At 39.6% G+C, this 19,233-nt stretch overlaps 1 protein-coding gene and 1 long non-coding RNA gene across 3 annotated transcripts in view; one reads left to right on the top strand and one right to left on the bottom strand.

The window, feature by feature from the left end:
• LOC118001092 overlaps window positions 1-6,307 on the bottom strand; it is a 30,429-nt gene extending 24,122 nt beyond the window's left edge. Inside the window, exon 1 of the long non-coding RNA XR_004676623.1 lies at window positions 6,219-6,307. This is a non-coding gene — a long non-coding RNA (uncharacterized LOC118001092). The remainder of the gene's footprint in view (window positions 1-6,218) is intronic.
• On the top strand, window positions 6,125-18,123 carry FBXO5 (F-box protein 5). 2 transcript variants are annotated; one of them, XM_034991043.1, is made up of 5 exons: window positions 6,125-6,851; window positions 12,475-13,192; window positions 14,626-14,716; window positions 15,640-15,822; window positions 17,206-18,123. In XM_034991043.1, the coding sequence occupies exons 1-5, from the start codon at window positions 6,755-6,757 to the stop codon at window positions 17,455-17,457; spliced, it is 1,341 nt and encodes a 446-aa protein (XP_034846934.1). In that variant the 5' UTR covers window positions 6,125-6,754; the 3' UTR covers window positions 17,458-18,123. The 2 variants fall into 2 exon arrangements, with proteins under 2 accessions (XP_034846934.1, XP_034846935.1); XM_034991044.1 differs by lacking the exon at window positions 15,640-15,822.
• Window positions 18,124-19,233: the final 1,110 nt, after the last annotated feature.

Raw genomic sequence — 19,233 nt, 5'->3', positions numbered from 1 at the left:
GACCAGGATCCAACTAAGGATCACACATGGAATCTGTGGTTACATTGTTTAAGTCTAGAACAGCTCTGCCAACTGCCACCCCTTTTCATGACCTTGCACTGAATTTTCATTTCAGAAGATCAGGCTACTAGGGTGGCATTTAACTTGTTCCTCAAGTCACAGTATTTCCTACAAACTGGAAGTTAGAGCTTAAGACTCAGCTAGTTTTGCATACTCCCTTTCCTCATTAAAATATATATGAAGTCAGGTTTGAATGCTGGTGTGCTGAGATGTACTAGGTTCTCTAAAATACACTGACAGATGAAAGAAATGACGTCACCTTTGTGAAAGGAGAAGAATTACTGTTTAAAGTGCGCTTAAAGCTGAATCGGCATGATCTTCATCAGTATTTTTTCATCAGAAGATTTAAAAGAAGTTTAGTGGCTCTTATTTACCATGGGATTCCTGGTTATGATTAGGTCTTCTGTGAGAAGACAGACTCCAGAGAATTAGGGCCTAAAGAGGAAGGAAGCCTGGGAATGTCTGCTTGAGGCTGCACAGCTGTAAAAGACCTCTTGGTGTTGACAGGAACACTGAGTACTTAAGTACTTACTGTACTTGATAAACAGGAGACACCCCATTGTTCTGCCAGGGTGTGTGTGCTCCTTCATTACAAGGAAGAGTAGTAAATTCAACTAGTTTAGGGAAGGGAAGGGGGAAGGAAAGGGGATAAGAAAAGAAGAAAGAAAAGAACTGTAGGAAAAGTCCGTTATCCCATAAAGAAGAAAAGTTGGAAATGCTGACTCAAGTTTTTGAAAACATGAGATACACGAAGGACTACAATTATGAGAAGAGCTCTACCTGGTAGATAATGAATAAATGTTAAATTTATAGTAGTTACAACAAGGTAGGCTTTCCAGAGGAAGAAAAATGATTTAATTATTAAGGCTATATGATTAAAGTGTTAAAGAATTACAAGACATTTAGTTAACTCCCCAAATTGCATGCCTTTCTCTGTTTGTTGGAATCTACAGTAATATGAATCCTCGTAAGCACATATACTACATAGATTTAAAACTATATTATTGTGGGCTAATGTGTTTCTTTTCAATGTATTAATTAGCCAAATTTCCTTTAGAGCTTTGTGCTTTCAGAGTAATTTTATCTTGCTAATTTATTCTTAGAATTTTAAAGCTGGCCAAAGATTATCAAATACATCAGAGAATTTTATTTTGAGAAAAATCCCTCTCCCTTGTAACACTCTGCTCACGAAAGGCACTCGACCTTCACCAGAACATTTGATGAAAGTGGCTTTCAGTGAGCTACACAACTCAAGAATACAGCAGGACCTGTTCATTAGACCATATTCTGTCCTGCAAAAGGCCCATGCAAACCTGCGTCTCCCAGTTTCTTTCGGTCTCCTTTTTGAATGAAAAGGGTGTATCTACATGTTACTAAATATTACCACGTACTATTACTTAATTTCTCTTGACCTCTTCTAATAGGTAATAATTAGAAAAGTTGGATTGAGATTATGAAGAGTCTCGAATGTTGGATTTCATTCTGTAAACGAGAAGCTATTAAAAGTTTAGTTATTTCCCCCCTTATCCGTCTCCACACCCCCTTTCCCAGTCCCATGGGAAAAGGTGTGAGCGCTGTACTAATGAAGGTGGAAAAGAGCTCTTGATCAATTTTTAAACTTCCTGTCCATTAGAACATCACAGCTGGTTAGAAATCATCATAGTACCTAGGTAATTCTAACAATATAAGACATGTATCAGTAGGTGTTTTATGAACACCTGCAGAGTAATTGGCAGATTCTGGTCTGTGAACTGACATTGGCTTCCACTCCACTAAAGAAGTTATTCCTAGGTCAGGGAGCAGATCAGCATGTACCACCAGACCTCTCACATTGTCTCATTAACGGACAAAAATGTGTTTTCTTCCTTCTTGTTTCCTCAGGACCTAACATTATGCTACAATAGGCACTAAACAGATGCCTAAAAGGCAATTATATCTAAAGTATTTGTCTACAAATCTGATATATTGTTCAGAAAAAAACAACAGAACCTAATTTCAAAGTGGCCTACAAAAGCAGTTAATCAAAACTCATTCAGCTGGAATAGCAATTTTGAAGAGGCATAAACAGACAATCACTATGTTTAAAATTTAACTTGTCATATTCCTCCATAACCCAATTCTCACTGTGTAATCTCCGCTTCCTTAATGGCACTACCATTCTCCCTCTCTCTCAAATTTAAAATACAGTCATCTTTAAAAAAAAAAAAAAGTCATATTTGATTCCTCTTCCTCACATGCAGTTTATTGCTAAATCCTACTCTCCTAAACACTCTAATAATCCTCACTGATTCTATTACCACTACTCTTGTCCAGAATTACTTCTCTCCTGGACTACTTTTATGGGCCCCTGACCTCTCCAGGCATCCTCTCTATCTGCTCTCTAATTCAGGTTACACATGCATAACCGCCAGTTTCATTTTCCTAAAAACCAAGGCTCTGATCTTGTCACTCTTTTACTCCACAACTTAATAGGTTCCTACTGTGTTCTAAATAAAGCTCTAACTCCTAAGTGTGAATACAGTGCATCCATATCCATATCCAGCATCATTCCATTATCAGCCCATTTTACTCACCACTCCCGTTATGTCACATCAAATTCATTTTTTCTGATAATTGCACTCGCATTTAAGCTTTCCCCCATTATGTTCCTTATGCCATGCTACCCTCCTCCCTGGTCCCTTAAAAGACATCCCCAACAGCACTGGTTTTCATCTAGGGGTTTGTCCCTAGGGGCATCTGGCAATGTTTGGAGGGGACACTTGGCAATGTTTGGAGACAGCAGGAGTTGGAGGCTGAGGATGCTGTTAAACTCCCTACAATGCACAGGACAGCCCCCCACAACAAAAAATTATCTGACTAAAAATGTCAACAGTGCTGAAGTTAAGAAACCCTGTCCAACAGATTATTCCCTTATCCTGGCATATAAAAGTAATGTCTCTGTTCTCTAAAAATTCCCAATGTAACGTGATGTATTTATCCAGTGTTGCACTATTGCTAAATCTTATACCCCTTATCTCCTCCCCTCTATGCTCATGATGCTTTTATTCAAAGATTATTTACTGAGCATCTGTTATGTCTATTAGATGGCAGTCCCAGATAGTAAGCACAAGCACAGGTACCATATCCCAATTATTTCCAGATACCCTATGACGTCTTGCATGCTATAGGTCTGCAATAAGAATTTGCTGAAAGAGGGCAACTCTCTCTGTGCTTCATTTTGTACCTAAAAACTCAACAATTCTGATATTAATGTACAGGAAGAAAGAGGTTACATACACCTATTGACATCTACTAAAATTCAAAATGGCCATTTCTACGTTTCTCACTAAAAATGAAATTAACAGGAGGGCACCTGGGTGGCTCAGTCATTAAGCGTCTGCCTTCGGCTCGGGTCAAGATCCCAGGGTCCTGGGATCGAGCCCGCATCGAGCCCCGCATCTGGCTCCCTGCTTGGCGGGAAGCCTACTTCTCCCTCTCCCACTCCCCCCGCTTGTGTTTCCTCTCTGTCAAATGAATAAATAAAATCTTTAAAAAAAGAAAAATTTAAAAAATAAAAAATAAGTAAAAATGAATTAACAGGGGGTCATGAACCCACTGAACAAGTTGTCCGTTAAAAATATTTCATAATAGGGGCACCTGGGTGGCTCAGTCGTTAAGCGTCCGCCTTCGGCTCAGGTCATGGTCCCAGAGTCCTGGGATCGAGCCCTGCATCAGGGTCCCTGCTCAGCGGGAAGCCTGTTTCTCCCTCCCCCACTCCCCCTGCTTGTGTTCCCTCTCCTGTTGTGTCTCTCTCTGTCAAATAAATAAATATAATCTTTAAAAAAAATTTTTTTTCATAATAATCAATTAAACCTCTAACAATTAAAATCAACATTAAATAACTTAATAGCCTGAAAAGGACTTCCAGAAACTTTTCTAGTATGCAATAAAATATGCTTAGCTATGTATATTACCTTATACTGCTACAATAATTTTAATTTTTCCAATAATATATCTTAGCATTTTCCTGAAAAAATAAATAACTGCTGGAGAATATCTTTTAAACAGTGGTTAAAAGCCAATATAGTCCAGGTGCTCAATTAATTTAATGAAAACCCTTCCTCCCCTCAAATTTCATACATTTGTCTACATCTGAAAATAAAAGAGGAATAAAGATGATCTCTAAGGCCAAATGGGGAAGTAATGTGAAAATGTACTATAAACGATCAGGCCTCCAGCAAATACTACCATTCCTCAGTATAACACAAAGGAAAGTACATAGTTATCAAGCAGAATGGGATTGGAATTTCTGCTTAGTAGCTGTGTAGTTCTGTGAGAATTAACTTACACTTCTAAGCACAATCAAAAATGAAAATAATGCCAAGGTTATTGTGAGACTTAAAGGCTAACATTTACTAAATGCCTAGAAGGGGCGCCTGGGTGGCTCAGTCGTTGAGCGTCTCCCTTGGGCTCAGGTCATGATCCCAGGGTCCTGGGATCCAGCCCCGCATCGATCGGGCTCCCTGCTCCGCGGGAAGCCTGCTTCTCCCTCTCCCACTCCCCCTGCTTGTGTTCCCTCTCTCGCTGTGTCTCTGTCAAATAAATAAATAAAATCTTTTAAAAAAAAATGCCTAGAAGACAAAAAGCTACTATAGTTTTAACATTCATTCAACAATCACTCCCTGGCTGAAATCCCTCCAACTAACCACAGTAATCAGAAGAAACTCGAAACTCCACATGTAAACATAGATCCTAAAGGATCTGGCTTCTATCCCTCTGACCTAATCTCCCACTCTTGCACTTGCTCAATGCGCTCTAGACATCCTTACAGCCCTGAAACAAGCCAAGCACTTTCCATCTCTGCCCTCTGCTTATTATACAGATCTCTGCACTGCCCACTCAATAGTCAGATCTTGGTTCAAAGCTCCTAAGCCCTCTTGACCACCCGAAGTCATTACTCAATGCCCCTACTGCCCACTTTCTACCCTATTATCTTGTTTTATATTGCTTTTTCCTGCACTGAAATTGGTAACTTCAATTTCTTTTCCCTTAGTATGTAAACTTGAAGGATAGGACTTTTGTCTTTTCAACCCTCTATCTCCCAGGCCTAGCTCCAAGGCCAAGCTAAGGCAGGCAAGTGGGACACCATCACTAAGGTGCAAAACTTAAGGGGATGCCCAAGTTTCAGTAATCCAGAAAAATACTAATTTAAAGCAACATTCTAAAAGACGAAAAGTAATGCAGAACACCATGATGAATTCATTATCACAATTCTGCACAAAGCGGATCCACCCAGCACTTGGCAGAACTCACCCCATCTCAGCCCTGCCTCACCAGGACTTGCCACCAATTTAACTGAACACTTAGCCGAAAGTCAAGTATTAACTCTCCCTAAGGCTGCAGAAAAGCAAGAGGGAGAGGGCTTTTTGGAGCTTAAACCCCGTGGCTTCACTGGGCTGTGGCCAAAAAGCTGAGTGCAAGGAATGTACTCTCACCACTTAAGTGCACACTCTGAAAAGTTCGGCATGACTAATAATATGGTGCCAGTTGTCATCGAAGACTTATAAATACTTCAACCCATTCCCTTGCCTTGAGGCCTCCAGCCCTAGGGTGTGGGAACTGGAACTCTTTCGGCAGGACGTTTCATAAATTTATTTTGTTGCAGGACTACTGTCTCCTGCGTTTGGACCCTGAAGTAAATAAACAAAAACCCAGAAAAACGTAGATACAAGTTTAATAAACTTAACGTCCGTACAAAGCAGTGGTGGCTGGAGAACTGTGGTTGAAAATACAAATAAATACGCTTACAAGAAAGAAGTGACCGTCCCACCCTCACCCCCGCGGGAAGAAGGCCCTTGGGAGACGCGGCCCCAGGTCTCCAGCCACACCAGCCGCTAGACCCGCCATACGCGCAGGAAGCCACGCGCATCCACCCACTTGCAGCCCGCTCCTCCGCGGGAGAGAGACGTGGGGGGTCCCCAGCGCGCAAGCGCCACCCCGCCAACTCTGCAGCCACCGCCCGCCACAGACGCCTGCGCAAACGCATGGGGCGGAAGGAGGGGCGAAACAGAGAGAGAGAGGAGCGCGCCTAAATCCTAGAGAGGCGGGCTAAGAAGGGCTGGGGGTGGGCTCGTCTTCCGGAAAGTTTGGATTCCCGGACGAGCGGAGTCGCCGCTCACCAAACATCCGCTTGTGTGCTGATCGAAGAAAGTCGGCTACCCTTTGTACTCACTGGAGATCTTCAGACAGAAGCCGGAGCTGCCTTCAGGATGAAATTAGGACTTGCAGGAAACCTCTTCCCAAGACGGAAGGAAGCGTGGCGGGTTCACGCATGCGTGGTAGGCTACCTCCACGTGCGGCCTGGCCGCGGCCTCCCCGCGCTCGGAGGCCTCGCCCCTAGGCCCGCCCCCTCGCTCTGCATCTTTCCGGACGCGCGGAGCCGGGAAGAAGGAGGGAGGTTGGGCCTCACAGCTCGGCCCCGCCTCGGCAGCCTCCAATTGGGCGTGGGTGAGGACGCCCCTTCCCACCGCCTTCCTATTGGAGCGCGCGTGCGAGCAACGCACCCCATTGGGCCGTACGGATTTGGGCACCAAATTCAAAGATTTTAAAAGTACCAGCTGGCGCCTTTTAGGAGATCGAGTTCTGTGAAGCGGACGACCGGTCTTCTGCGGTGGCAGCTGTTTCCTCACCTGAGGCAGACCCCACTTCCACTGGCATGAGCCAGCGCCCCTGCCGCTGCTCCCCACGGCCCCCCTCCAGCTCCTGCCGCTGCAGCGCCCTGACAGCCGCCGGGCGCCCTCGCCCCTCAGACGGTGAGTGAGGAGAGGGTGCGGGCGGCACGCGTTCCAGGAAGGGGGTGCGGGGTTGGGGAGCAGCCACGACCGAGCCCGACCCCCTCCCGAGTCCGGGCGTGCACCCCACGCCGGGCCGGGCCGAGCGGGCCGAGCGGGCGTCGGCGGCCGTTCCTGGGGCAGGGGGAAAAGAAGGCTGGGCTCAGGGAGGGGAGGCCGTAAGTGCGAGGCGGGTGGCGGGCCCGGGTCCCTCCTTCCACGCGGAACCTGGACGCCAGCTCCGAAGGGGGCGAAGGCCTCGGCCTTTCAGGGCGTCCTGTTCCCCTTTCAGGACCTACCTATCCTTGTCCCCACCCGCTTGAGAGGCGCCAAATGCCCCCTCCCCTCCCCCCCCGTGGGGCCTGGGCTCTGACAGGGCTCGCGAGCCGCCGGCCCCCGGGGTCCGGCCGGGTGCCTCAGCCCCACTCCCTGCGCCCCTTTGCCGGGTTTACCCCGCACCCTCGGGTCCGCGGGCAATTTCCCTGAGTTTTCGCCGCCTCACTCCTGCTGGCGGGCGCGGGAGATCCTGCTGGCTTATCTCCCGCCTCCTCCACCCGGCCCGCGCCCTGAGGGGCCACCTCTTCGACCCCTCGGGATTTCCATGGTCTTACCCCTACCCACTCCCGCCAAATGGAGGGACCCCCTCATCGGGCCAAGCTGTACAAGGAGGTCCGAACAAAAACTTATTTTTTACCCCCCCTCTCCATTTTTCCCTTTGCGCAGTAACTCGTTTTCAAGGCCTGGGGTCAAAAGGAGGAACGGGGGGGGGAGAGCACTTTTTAGTACAAAACGGTGAATTTGCCCTTATATAGCTGATTTTCTGAGAATTGAAGAATTGGTTAATTTTTTTTTCCTGCGCTCCTGAAGAACTAGTCCTTTATTCCCAAACTCGGTTAGAGTGGAAGGCACTCAAACGGATATTTTTATCCTCTTTGTTGCTATCTGAAAAAAGATCCAAATGCGTTTATTTTGCCTCGGAAAGTACCAATTTTTTTTTTTTTAATTAGCGATTCGATTTTGTGATATTTGGCAGTCACTGAAAGATGCTCCTTTCATTAGAAAAGAAGCCTAGAAGGCTCGAGGAAAAAATAACTTTAACAGGTTAAATCTATTTCCAGAAGATCCTCAATCAAAAGCCTCCCCATGAAGTTCTGAAGCTTGATGGTTTTAAGAAGTAGTATTTTGATTATTTGATCCAATCGTCTGGTATTACCACCTTGCTCCTCAGAATATTTGCAATCTCCATGAATTTTATTCCCTTTTTACAAATTTGAGAAAATGAGATTAAAAGTTTATTGCATCCAAGTATTTCTGAAGGCGGGCTTTCCTAAAATTTCTCTTAGAGATGGCTGATTTGCAGTTTATGGCTGCAAGCCTTGGGGGTCTCAGACTTTTAAGGAATAGCCATGCCTAACATTGGGCACATGGTGATAATCTTATAGGTATCGCAGACTGTAGAACTTAATCATTTCACATTGGGATAGTTGTAAAAATTTTTAAGCGTTGTAGCCTATGTAACTATGGTATTTTAATATGGAGCATTTGCTCTGACTTGGAAAGTTAAATGGAAGTCAAACTTTGTACAGTTAACTATAATACCACCTTTTCATGATTGGACAGTGTGTTGGTAAATGAGATTTTAAAAATGCAGCATGTTGAATCTTCACCCAACAACATGAGGTAGATATTAGTATCTCCATTTTAGAAAAAATGAAAGGAACTAATTGAATATTTTATGTCACAAAGCTAGTCAAAAGACTAAACAAATATTTTTACTTGAAGTTGGATCTGATTCCTAGAAAAAGTATATAATCTGGAATACAGTGTGGAATGTATTTTGCTACTTTTAAAACGTTTGTGATTTGCAGTAAAAGCATTATGAAAGGATTTGGTTTAAAAATGTGATAAAAATACCATATGTGATGGGACTCTGCCGTACATTTAGTCCAGTTTTATGTTCTTAACCCCATTTTGTAGATGAGAAAACAGGCTTTAAAAGTTAACTGCCTCAGTTTTCCCTGATTCAGCAAATAACACTTTATACCTTAGATGCTCAAGACTTAAACCCCAGGGTATTTTTTTTTATTTCACTTTCTCTCATTCAACATCCAAAGCATCAGCAAGTTCTGTTGACTCTCCTAAATAGATCTCAGATCCACCCACTTATCTTCATTTCCACTGCAGTCATCCTGGTATCAGTTACCCAGCGCTCTGGATATCTGTGATACTACTAACTAGCCTTCCTCTTTCCACTTGTACCTTCCTACAGTCCGTTCTCTACAGTTGCCAATGATCTTTTGAAAATGAAAACCGGATGTCTCAACTCAACCCCTCAAGGCTCTTTATTACACAGTGAATAAATCCAACGTACCCTAAAATTCTACAGACCATTTTACCTCTCCAATTTTAAAGTATATTACATAACAAAAAAAATAATAAAGTATGTTACATAATTTCACATTTTAAAACTAGACCTACAACCAGGATCCAGATTTTGGAACCAATAAAAGGAACCAGAGTTCTTGGAGAAATACTTAATTCTAGGGCTGGAACAGGCAAAATACAAGATGAGCCTAGAGCATCTTTTCATGCCAGAAAGTAAGAAATGCTCCAAAAACGAAATAATGGAAGTATTTCAAGTGGACATGAACTTAACAGTAGTGAAAGCTGAAACAATTTGATCAGCAACATTAATAAGGCAATACTGGATTATAACCCAAAGTCTGTGAACCTATACTTTATACTTTTTTTATATACTTTTATCTCACTTTCCAAGTGAGGTAATGGAATGAACACTGAATTATAGTCAATAAGGGTAATCTGTCTCTCTTAACTACGTGTCAAAATGTGGGCAAGCTACTTAACTGAGCTTCAGTGTCCTCATTTGTAAAAATAAGGTAATAATACCTCTTCATCCTACATCAGAAGGTTGTGAGCAAGTGTTTGAAAACAAATTGGAATTGTAAACTTCTAAACAATTATAAGATGTTTGAATCATCAAGTCTAAGTTTTAAAGAGCTGTTCATATTCAAAGTGTGGTATTGAATGAAAGGGTTCTACAACAAACATAGTTTCCCAGTAACTGGGTTCTAAAGATGAGCAGAAGAAGGGCGACTAGGTGGCTCAGTCAGTTAAAGTGCCTGCCTTCGGCTCAGGTCATGATCCCAGGGTCCTGGATCAAGCCCCACATTGGGCTCCCTGCTCAGCTGGGAGCCTGCTTCTGCTGCTGCCTGCCGCTCCTCCCGCTTGTGCTCTCTCCCTCTCTCTCTCAAATAAGTAAAATCTTAAAAAAAAAATAACTTATGAGCAGAGGAAGAATGCCTTTGAAAAGAATTAAGTTTCTGAAGTACAGTTTCAGGCCTCTTCCCTTTAGGCAACTAAACAGTAAAACATGTTTTTGTTAGGTGGCTTCTACTTTTTTATCCTCAAATAGAATGTGGCCGTATGTAAGTTGTACTTAATTCTTGAGGCAAAAATTAAAACAATCTCCTGGAATTTTTTAATCTCCTGGGTGGAAGAGAACAACTCAGAATAATTTGTTCTAGAATTATAGTTAATGTTGGTGTTAGAAAATGTATATTCTTTATTTGCTTTTTGTGTCCTTGAACTTAGTTTGAAACTAGTTTTTAGGGCTAGTCCAAGGTTTAATGGAGTCCTGGAGCATATACTCTTTCACTGTGTTAAACATTGGGAATTTAAAGAGACTACCTACCTACAGATGGCCTTTTAGTACTTAAAGGTTTTGCTCTAAATAAAAACTGTAAAATTAACATGGACAGATTACCAGTACTTGGTACGGACTAACGGTACTGACTGGTACATACACTGACAGGATAAATTGTTAACTACCTATGATTGGCTTGCAGGGGGAATAGTAGGTATGGAATACATTTGAAGCATATGCAGTTCATATACTCTGCCTTCAGTAATACTAAGTAATTTTCCTGAACCCATCTATTATATTCCTTCTCAGAATTGTGCTTTTGCTCAAGTTAACCTTAAGTGAATGCTTTTTGCAACCTCTACTGCCTGACAAAATCCTAGTCATCCTTTAAAGCAGAGGTTCTCAACTGAGGAATGGCAGAGATTTTGACACCACTGCCTCCCCCAACCCATCATTTGTCAATGACTGGTGACTGGAGACATTTTTTATTGTGCTTCAGGGGGTAGGGGTTGCTGATGGCATCAAATGGGTAAAGAAGCCTGCTGCACATCCTAAAACGCCCAGAACAGCCCCCAACAACAGAGAATTATCCAGTCTAAAATGTTAGTAATGCAGAGATTGAGAAACATGGCTATAAAGATATTTTTAAGTGCTGCCTGTTAGCTGTAGCTTGGCTGATTTCTTTAGGCCATGGGGGTGGTGATACAACCCTAAACAAGTCTTTGGCTTTTTTGAAGCTTAAATTTGAATTCTATGAAGTATGAATTCTAATGAATAATATCCAGAAATAATGGCATGGTTTGTTAATAGTATCATTATTGGTTTTTCCCTTTTGTGCTACTTACCATAAATAGCAAGTACATTATCTTCTCTAGTTATTTAAAATAACTGAACAGTAATGCACACTTGCTGCCCAACCACCCTCACATTCTTCTATCTTATACTGATTATAGTATTGTTCTTATTTACCAAATCTTCTGATTGGTACCTGAACTATTAATTCCTCTGGCTCTTTGGTTAATTAGTCATGAGAAATCTTCGTTCAGTAATTGAAGATCTCAGAGTTTCTATTTCTAGCACGTAATAGATAGAGGAGATAAAGGGAGATGTCTCTGTGCTTGAGTTCACTATTCAGCAGAGTAGACAAACACCTTAATTATATCAGATTCACCCATACCACTGATCCAGATAAAACTTAGAAAGTTGTGGGAGTTCAGGTAGATTTTAACTGATCGGTGTTTAACTTTACTGACTTTGAGTTCTTTCTCTAAGCTTACTTACAGATTTCTTGATTAATTATTGTAAGGCTTATAATAAATGGCTAAGGTCTAAATCTTAAACATTTATTACTTTAAGGATTTCTCTGACTCCAGACCCCACTCAATGTATCACATTTCCTTATTTGTTCCATAAGTACAGATATGTGTTAAATAGTACCTTTCTCCAATATTTTTTACTCAATCAGCTAGAGACTCTACAATTATACACTAAAAGCAATCTTTTGAAGTCCCCTTTTAAGAATAAGATGTACCGGGGTGCCTGGGTGGCTCAGTTGTGAAGCTTCTGCCTTCCGCTCAGGTCATGATCCCAGGGTCCTGGGATCGAGCCCCACATCAGGCTCCCTGCTCCGCGGGAGGCCTACTTCTCCCTCTCACTCTCCCCCTGCTTGTGTTCCCTCTCTCACTCTCTGTCAAATAAATGAATAAAATCTTAAAAAAAAAAAAAAAAAAAGAATAAGATGTATGTACTTACTAAAAGATTTAAGTACTATTTCCTCATTGTCACATCTCAGTAAATAAACTTGAATAATTTCATAGCTACATAGGTAATACATAATACTGAGAGAATGGAAAGTAATTTTATCTCTGTATATCCCAATTTAAGAAATAGAGATGTATGAAAATTTTCTCATTAAGTAAATGGTTTTTTGTTGTTTTGTAGGTTGTAAAGAAGAAAGTTCTACTCTTTCTGTCAAAATGAAATGTGATTTTAACTATGACCATATTCATTCTGGACTTAAATCGGTAAAGCCTGATGACACTGGAAGACTAGGTTCCTATACTCCTGGATATTTGGAAGGTTCTTATGAAGACTGCATTAAAGACTATGTAAGGTTATCAGATATTGGGTCCCCAGTTGTGAGCCCCAGGATTGTAGAAGTTGAAACTGAAAATGAAAACAAGCCCTTTCATAACAAAGAAAATCAACGTGTGCAACAAATACTTAATAGTTCAAGTGAAACAGTAGAACTAGAGACCAGTGGACCTTATGAAGACAGTGGCTATTCTTCATTTTCTCAGCAAAGTGGCTTCAATGAACATGAAGAGGGTAGCCTTCCCTTGGAGAATTTCAGTGACAGTCCACAATCCTGCTTACAGATGCAAAGCCCAGACCAATATCCCAGCAAAAACTTGCTGCCGGCTCTTCATTTTGCAAAAATGGTTTGTTCAACATTAAAAAAGAATGCCAAGCGAAATCCTAAAATAGATTGGGAGAAACTAAAGGAATTTATATCCAGTGAAAATTTTAAACTACATAATATAATTGGCAGGAAGATGGGCCTAGAATGTGTAGATATTCTCAGTGAACTCTTTCGAAGGGGACTCAGACATCTCTTAGCAAATATTTTAACACAGCTCAATGATATGGACTTAATCAAGTAAGTATGATTACTTTTGAGTGTTAGTATAATCCATTGAACATTTTTGTTGGATGATTTGGGACTACCAACTCATGCAAAGACATAATAGGGTAGTCTTTTGCATTGTTTAATTGAGGTAATAACTGCCTAATGGCTGGTATTTGACCATTTATATGCCACTAAGATGAAAGAAAGATAATTTTTTAAGTAAACATTTAATCCAGTTATTTCACATTTCATATTTATGCAATATTAGGAAACTATTTTTGTTAAATTGGGATTTTTGTTCCTTTTAGTTGTGAAAATTTCTAATATATAAGAAATTTTCAGCTATATCATACATGTTTAACTATAAAACAACATCCTAGTTCTGGTGTATAGGACCAGTAGGCTTTATGACTTCTGTCATACTTGAAAGTAAGAAATAGTTGCTGATGTTTGTAGGCCATTTTTAATGTAGGCTCTCCTTGGTTTGACAGTGAAAATATGGAAACCCGCAAATGATCTGATTTTGACTATTTCTTAGAAACCTTGGGCGCCTGGGTGGCTCAGTTGGTTAAGCGACTGCCTTCAGCTCAGGTCATGATCCTGGAGTCCCTGGATCGAGTCCCGCATCGGGCTCCCTGCTCGGCGGGGAGTCTGCTTCTCCCTCTGACCCTCCCCCCTCTCATGTGCTCTCTCTCATTCTCTCTTTCTCAAATAAATAAATAAAATCTTTAAAAAAAAAAAAAGAAAGAAACCTCATCCTTCCTCATTCCACCAAAGATCAGTTAGGATGAGGTAACAGAATTAAGTTAATTATACAGACCACTGGATTAGAGCCTGATCAATCAGATTGATTCATTTTTTAGCTTTTTGAAAAAAAAATTTAGAGGTACTCTTTGCAAGTGTTACTTCACACTGGTCTTTATAAAGTATAGCTAAAGCAAAACAAAATTGAGTATGGATTTTTATTGTTGGCTAGCTTCTTGAGGGATAATTGACATCTAGGTTGTACTTTTTTTGTTAACAAAATGGGTTTTTGAAATTGATGTCTACTGATAGCAGTGTGTCCTACAGTACTTTGAAATTTGGCTACAACTTTTATTGATACTGAATGGCTAACATGGTGTCATATACAATGGGGGCTACTTACTTGGTGTTTGCAGATGTTGTGAAAAAATGAAGTACAAAGCAATGGTTCTTAAGCCTGGATGCTCTTAGAATGACTTGATAGGGAGCTTTTAAAAATAATCCTAGTCCCCTTTTTAAGCCAGTTAAACCCAAATGACCAGGCCTGGGGCATCCTTAAATCTTAAGTACCTCAGGCAATTCTAATGTATAAACAGGTTTGAGAAGCACTACTAATAGAAATTTCTTTTTTGCACTGTTAATGTTTCTGCAGTATATTTATTCCTTTTAGCTCTTTGTGACGCTTTAACTGTTTCCTTTATAATCTTTTACTTTTCCAGTATGTCTAAAGTGAGCACAACTTGGAAGAAGATTCTAGAAGATGATAAAGGGGCATTTCAGTTGTACAATAAAGCAATACAGAGAGTTACTGTAAGTCTTTGCAGTTGATGTTTTCATTTTAAAATATAACAGCTAGTGCTCTTTACCTTTACAAATAGGGAAAACTGGGACAGATAACAGATAATCGGGAAATCCTTTACATTCACAAAGCATTTCTGCTTTTCACTAGGACTCCTTAAACAAAATTCAAAGATAAAGGGAAAGGAATCCCACCTAAGTCATTTATTTCTTGAGTTCTTCCTGGAAACGGAATGTCCAAAAGGGAAAATTGGTCAGTTCTCCAGTAATAGGAGTTGACCATATAGCTAATCTTCATTGCCATTTGTATTTTTTCAGTTAAATTTTCAACATATTGAAGATTTTTAGTGCAGAAGGGAATTCATTTGCCTTCCAAAATGAACTTGGTAAATTTGGAGATGTTCCTGAGGGTATCAATACATGTTTGAAATTTCAGGCCTAGCAGTTGGCAGACTTGGGTCTAAATTTTGGTGCTGCTACTTATATGCTGGATAACTTTAAAGTCCAGTATTGCTTAAGTTCTCCAAGTTCAGAGTCTTTATTAATAAGGTGATATTAGTGGAAGGTTTTCTAATCTAAAAGGTTGTTTTGAATCCATTCATGACACTGATGGGACACTTAAACGTGACTTGCCATTTACTGGTGGTGAAAAGAATGACTTTGTTTTGGCATTAGTACTTTGTAAATGATGTACTTAATGCTATATAGGCTAAGTACTTAAAGTGCTTTCTCACAATTTCTGGTTTGCAATTTCTGTCAGTATTGTCTCTGTGTATAGTGTGTGGCTGTATTTAAAGCATGTGCAGGTAAATTGGATGTACAGATAAATTTTCACATTCTCATTTGCCCTTTTTTACATGTTCAAACAATAAAAATGCCTGATGAGAATAAAAGAGAATATTTTTAAGTCCTGTTAAAACATTTCTTTTAATTAGGAAAAGAACATTAAGTTTTCACCACATGCTTCAACAAGAGAATATGCTATGTTCAGAACCGCATTAGCTTCTGTTCAAAAATCAGCAGCCCAGACTTACACTCAAAAAGGTGCTCAAACCAAGTTATCCGATCCAGGTGATCAGAAAGATTGTACTTACAGCCGACACAATGAATTCTCTGAGGTAATTTTTTGTTTGTCAATAAATTAGAAACTTATGGGACACTTACTGTTGAAAGGATTTAGAGTAAGAAACAGAGAACTTTAAATTTAATTGTAGCATAATTAGAACTAGGGAATGGTTAATGGGGATTTTATCTTCTGTCCCCTTAATTCTACTTTCAGAAATGTTGGCCACCAAGAAACCATTTCAAGTAATTGATTTCCTAATTCAAATAATCAAATTAGGAAAGTACACAAAGATGCCTTTCTGTGTAGAAAATAAATACCATTTGACATCGTTTATGACGGTTCAGTGATGTTTAAGATCAAATTTGGAAATACTAAGAGAACCTTGATTTTAAAATTTCTTACCAAACTGTTCAGTATACATTTTACAATTGCTGCCTTTGATATCTGAGGAACAGAACTAAACAGAAAAAGGCCAGCTTTCAGAAATTGAAGCCTTCCTATTGTACCTTCAAATCATTGGGTGATGTGTATTATAAGTTCTACTCAGCACATGGATAATTTGGCAAGCTTAATTTAAGAAACCATAATCTTACCTAAGAGTGCATATTTGAAATAAAATGTTGACTGCTGACTGCCTGCATGTTGGTCAGTTAAGTATGAATTATATATAGTCAAGTTTAATTTTCTGTCTTAAGTGTTGATGATGTAATGACTAATACAACATGTAACTTTATTCAGAGAACATATTGAGCATCTGCTGTCAGGTAATTCATGGATAAGAAAACATGGCACCCTTCATAGCCTTGCAATCTAGAATGGACAGTGGCTACATAAAAATAAATGCCATAGGGGCGCCTGGGTGGCTCAGTTGGTTGAGCGACTGCCTTTGGTTCAGGTCATGATCCTGGAGTCCCAGGATCGAGTCCCGCATCGGGCTCCCTGCTCGGTGAGGAGCCTGCTTCTCCCTCTAACCCTCCCCCCTCTCATGTGCTCTCTCTCTCTCATTCTCGCTCTCTCAAATAAATAAATAAATCTTAAAAAAAAAAAAAATAAATGCCATATAATGTGATAGGTGCTTCTAAAAAAAAAAAAAAAGAACTAGAGGTTAAAGAGCAACCAATTCCCAAGTGACACTAGGAAGGCTTCACAGTAAAGGTGACATTTAAGTTAGGGCATTGATGTGTAAGTAGCATTCAAGGAATAAAAGAGAACATATTTAAAAGTAGCATTAGGAAATAGCCACTAGATCAGTTGACAAGTGATAATTATCTCACTCATTGAACAGTGAGCTCCTTAAGGGCAGGAGTTGTCTTATGTGTAGCATGGGTCCTTTATTCATATATTGGGGAAGGTTCAGAGGTACCTTTCTTGTTTTTTCTACCTAAATTACATTCAGTCCTCATTAAAATTTGATTATGGATTTTCTTCTTTCTAGGTTGCCAAGACTTTGAAAGGGAATGAAAGCCTTAAAGCCTGTATTCGCTGTAATTCACCAGCAAAATATGATTGCTATTTACAGCGGGCGATCTGTAAAAGAGAAGGCTGTGGGTTTGATTATTGTACAAGGTGTTTGTGTAATTATCATACCACCAAAGAATGTTCGAATAGCAAACCCCTAAAAGCCAATTATAAAATAGGTCCTCTACCTGGTACTAAAAAAAGCAAGAAGAATTTACGACGATTGTGATGTCTTGAAATCAATTGTACCTGATCATGAAGGTTAGTTAGAAAATGTTTAGGTTTTAATTTAAAAAACGTAAATGTATTTTCATTTCCAATTTTGTGTTGAAATCAATGTAGTACATGGGATTTTTTGCCCTGGTGAATAAAGAGAGTATACAGACAGCCTCTTAAAATATTTTAAAATTTAATGTGGAAAAGTTTAAAATTTGGTATAAATCAGAAAATTTAAAATATTTTAAGAAAAAAGGAAAACTATCTGATATTTGTGGTTCAGGGATAAAATAAAACTGATTTCAATTTTTATGCTAAAGGAAAGCCATGTAATTTTACCTAGATAATCTTAAATATATATCTTGTTTACCATCTTAGCATTTGAGACATTTTATTTGCCTTACCAAATTAATACCTATTGAAATAACTTCTGGAGTCTATTAATTTAAGTGTTTTGTCATCTTTCTTTAACCTCTTTCTCAGTGTGTAGTATATTTCCCAAAAAGTACTCTTTGTGAAATCTTTTTCCTACTTGTAAAGTCTGTATGTTTTAATATTTTTGTACATATGTAAATATTTCTGTATTATTTTTTTATGTCAGAGTAAAATAAAGATCTCTTGTGTATGTATATACCTGTAAATTTTGTACCTGTTATGAATAAAATTGTTACAAGCTTAATAAGTAATGTGAACTTTTTACTTTGATAACATCTTAATCTTAGAAACAACTAAATTAGGAAACCAAGAGACTGCATTTGTATGTGTGAAGGCATTAAGTTGGTTCCATTTGTGTCTGCTCATCTGGGAATCTTGTGACATTCCCAGGTTCCATTTTGATCCCGGTATTCTCCCACTCCCAGTATTTAGTAGTTGTGGAGTTGGGTCTTGAAATAAGCATCCCAAGATGATTCAATGCGAGACCAAGGAACACTTTGAGAAATACTAATGTATTAATTCATCTATTACTAAACTAATTAAAACTATGGGTTAAATAGCTACATAAAAATACTAGAAAGATTAAAAATATATAAAATAGAATGTTATCTTTGACTGCATTCAGAACATTTGTGCCTAATAGCCCAAGACAAGGGTACATACTTTTTTTATTCCTTAATTCTAGAGTTGAATATGTTTTGGTTTCAATTATGAATATGGAGAAATTCTAAGAGTTTGAACTCAAAAGTCCTAAAGGTTTAAGGGTGGGCCTCAGATCCTCTCAATAGAGCTTCAAAGGCTTTCAAGGCCTTTGCTTTTCATCTCAGTGAACACCTGAGATAGAGGATTTATCTTAAATGGATTTATGGGTGTGTCTTATCCAGTAAAACTGCCTATGAAATTATCGGTGATGTAAGCAACTTGAGGTAAGATTGACAAAATGGACAACATTCAAAGTATAATTTGGCATTTTGATGTATATACATTCATGAAGCCATCGCTACAATTAAGGTAATGAATAGAAGTATCCCCAAATTTCTTCCTGTCCATTTGTAATCCCACCTCAGTTCCCAGGTAATCACTGATCTGTCACTGTTGATTAGTTTGCCTTTTCTAGAATTTTATATAAATGGATTAGATTAGTCAGAGTACATACTTTATTATTTTGAGATTCATCCATTTTGTGCATGCCAGTATTTATAATCCTTTTTCTTACTAAGCAGTATCCTGTTGGATATACCAGTTTGTTCATACATTCACCTCCTAATGAACATTTGCCTCCTGCCCGCCACCCCATTTTTTGCTATTAGAAATGAAAATGCTGTAAACCGTGTACAAGTCTTTGTAGGATAAG

The sequence above is a fragment of the Mirounga leonina genome, unplaced genomic scaffold, assembly GCF_011800145.1.
Source record: "Mirounga leonina isolate KUSES-001 unplaced genomic scaffold, KU_Mleo_1.0 Mir_53, whole genome shotgun sequence".
Lineage (NCBI taxonomy): Eukaryota > Metazoa > Chordata > Mammalia > Carnivora > Phocidae > Mirounga > Mirounga leonina.
The sequence above is the reverse complement of the archived record's forward strand: the minus strand, read 5'-3'. Positions and strand labels throughout refer to the sequence as shown.

What these genes read in the sequence shown, in the direction of transcription:
- FBXO5 (XM_034991043.1), top strand. Translation starts at nt 6,755, where the DNA reads ATGAGCCAGCGCCCCTGCCGCTGCTCCCCACGGCCCCCCTCCAGCTCC. An exon ending in AATGATATGGACTTAATCAA is followed by an intron (nt 13,193 to 14,625) that starts GTAAGTATGATT and finishes TTACTTTTCCAG; the next exon opens with TATGTCTAAAGTGAGCACAA. An exon ending in AAGCAATACAGAGAGTTACT is followed by an intron (nt 14,717 to 15,639) that starts GTAAGTCTTTGC and finishes TCTTTTAATTAG; the next exon opens with GAAAAGAACATTAAGTTTTC.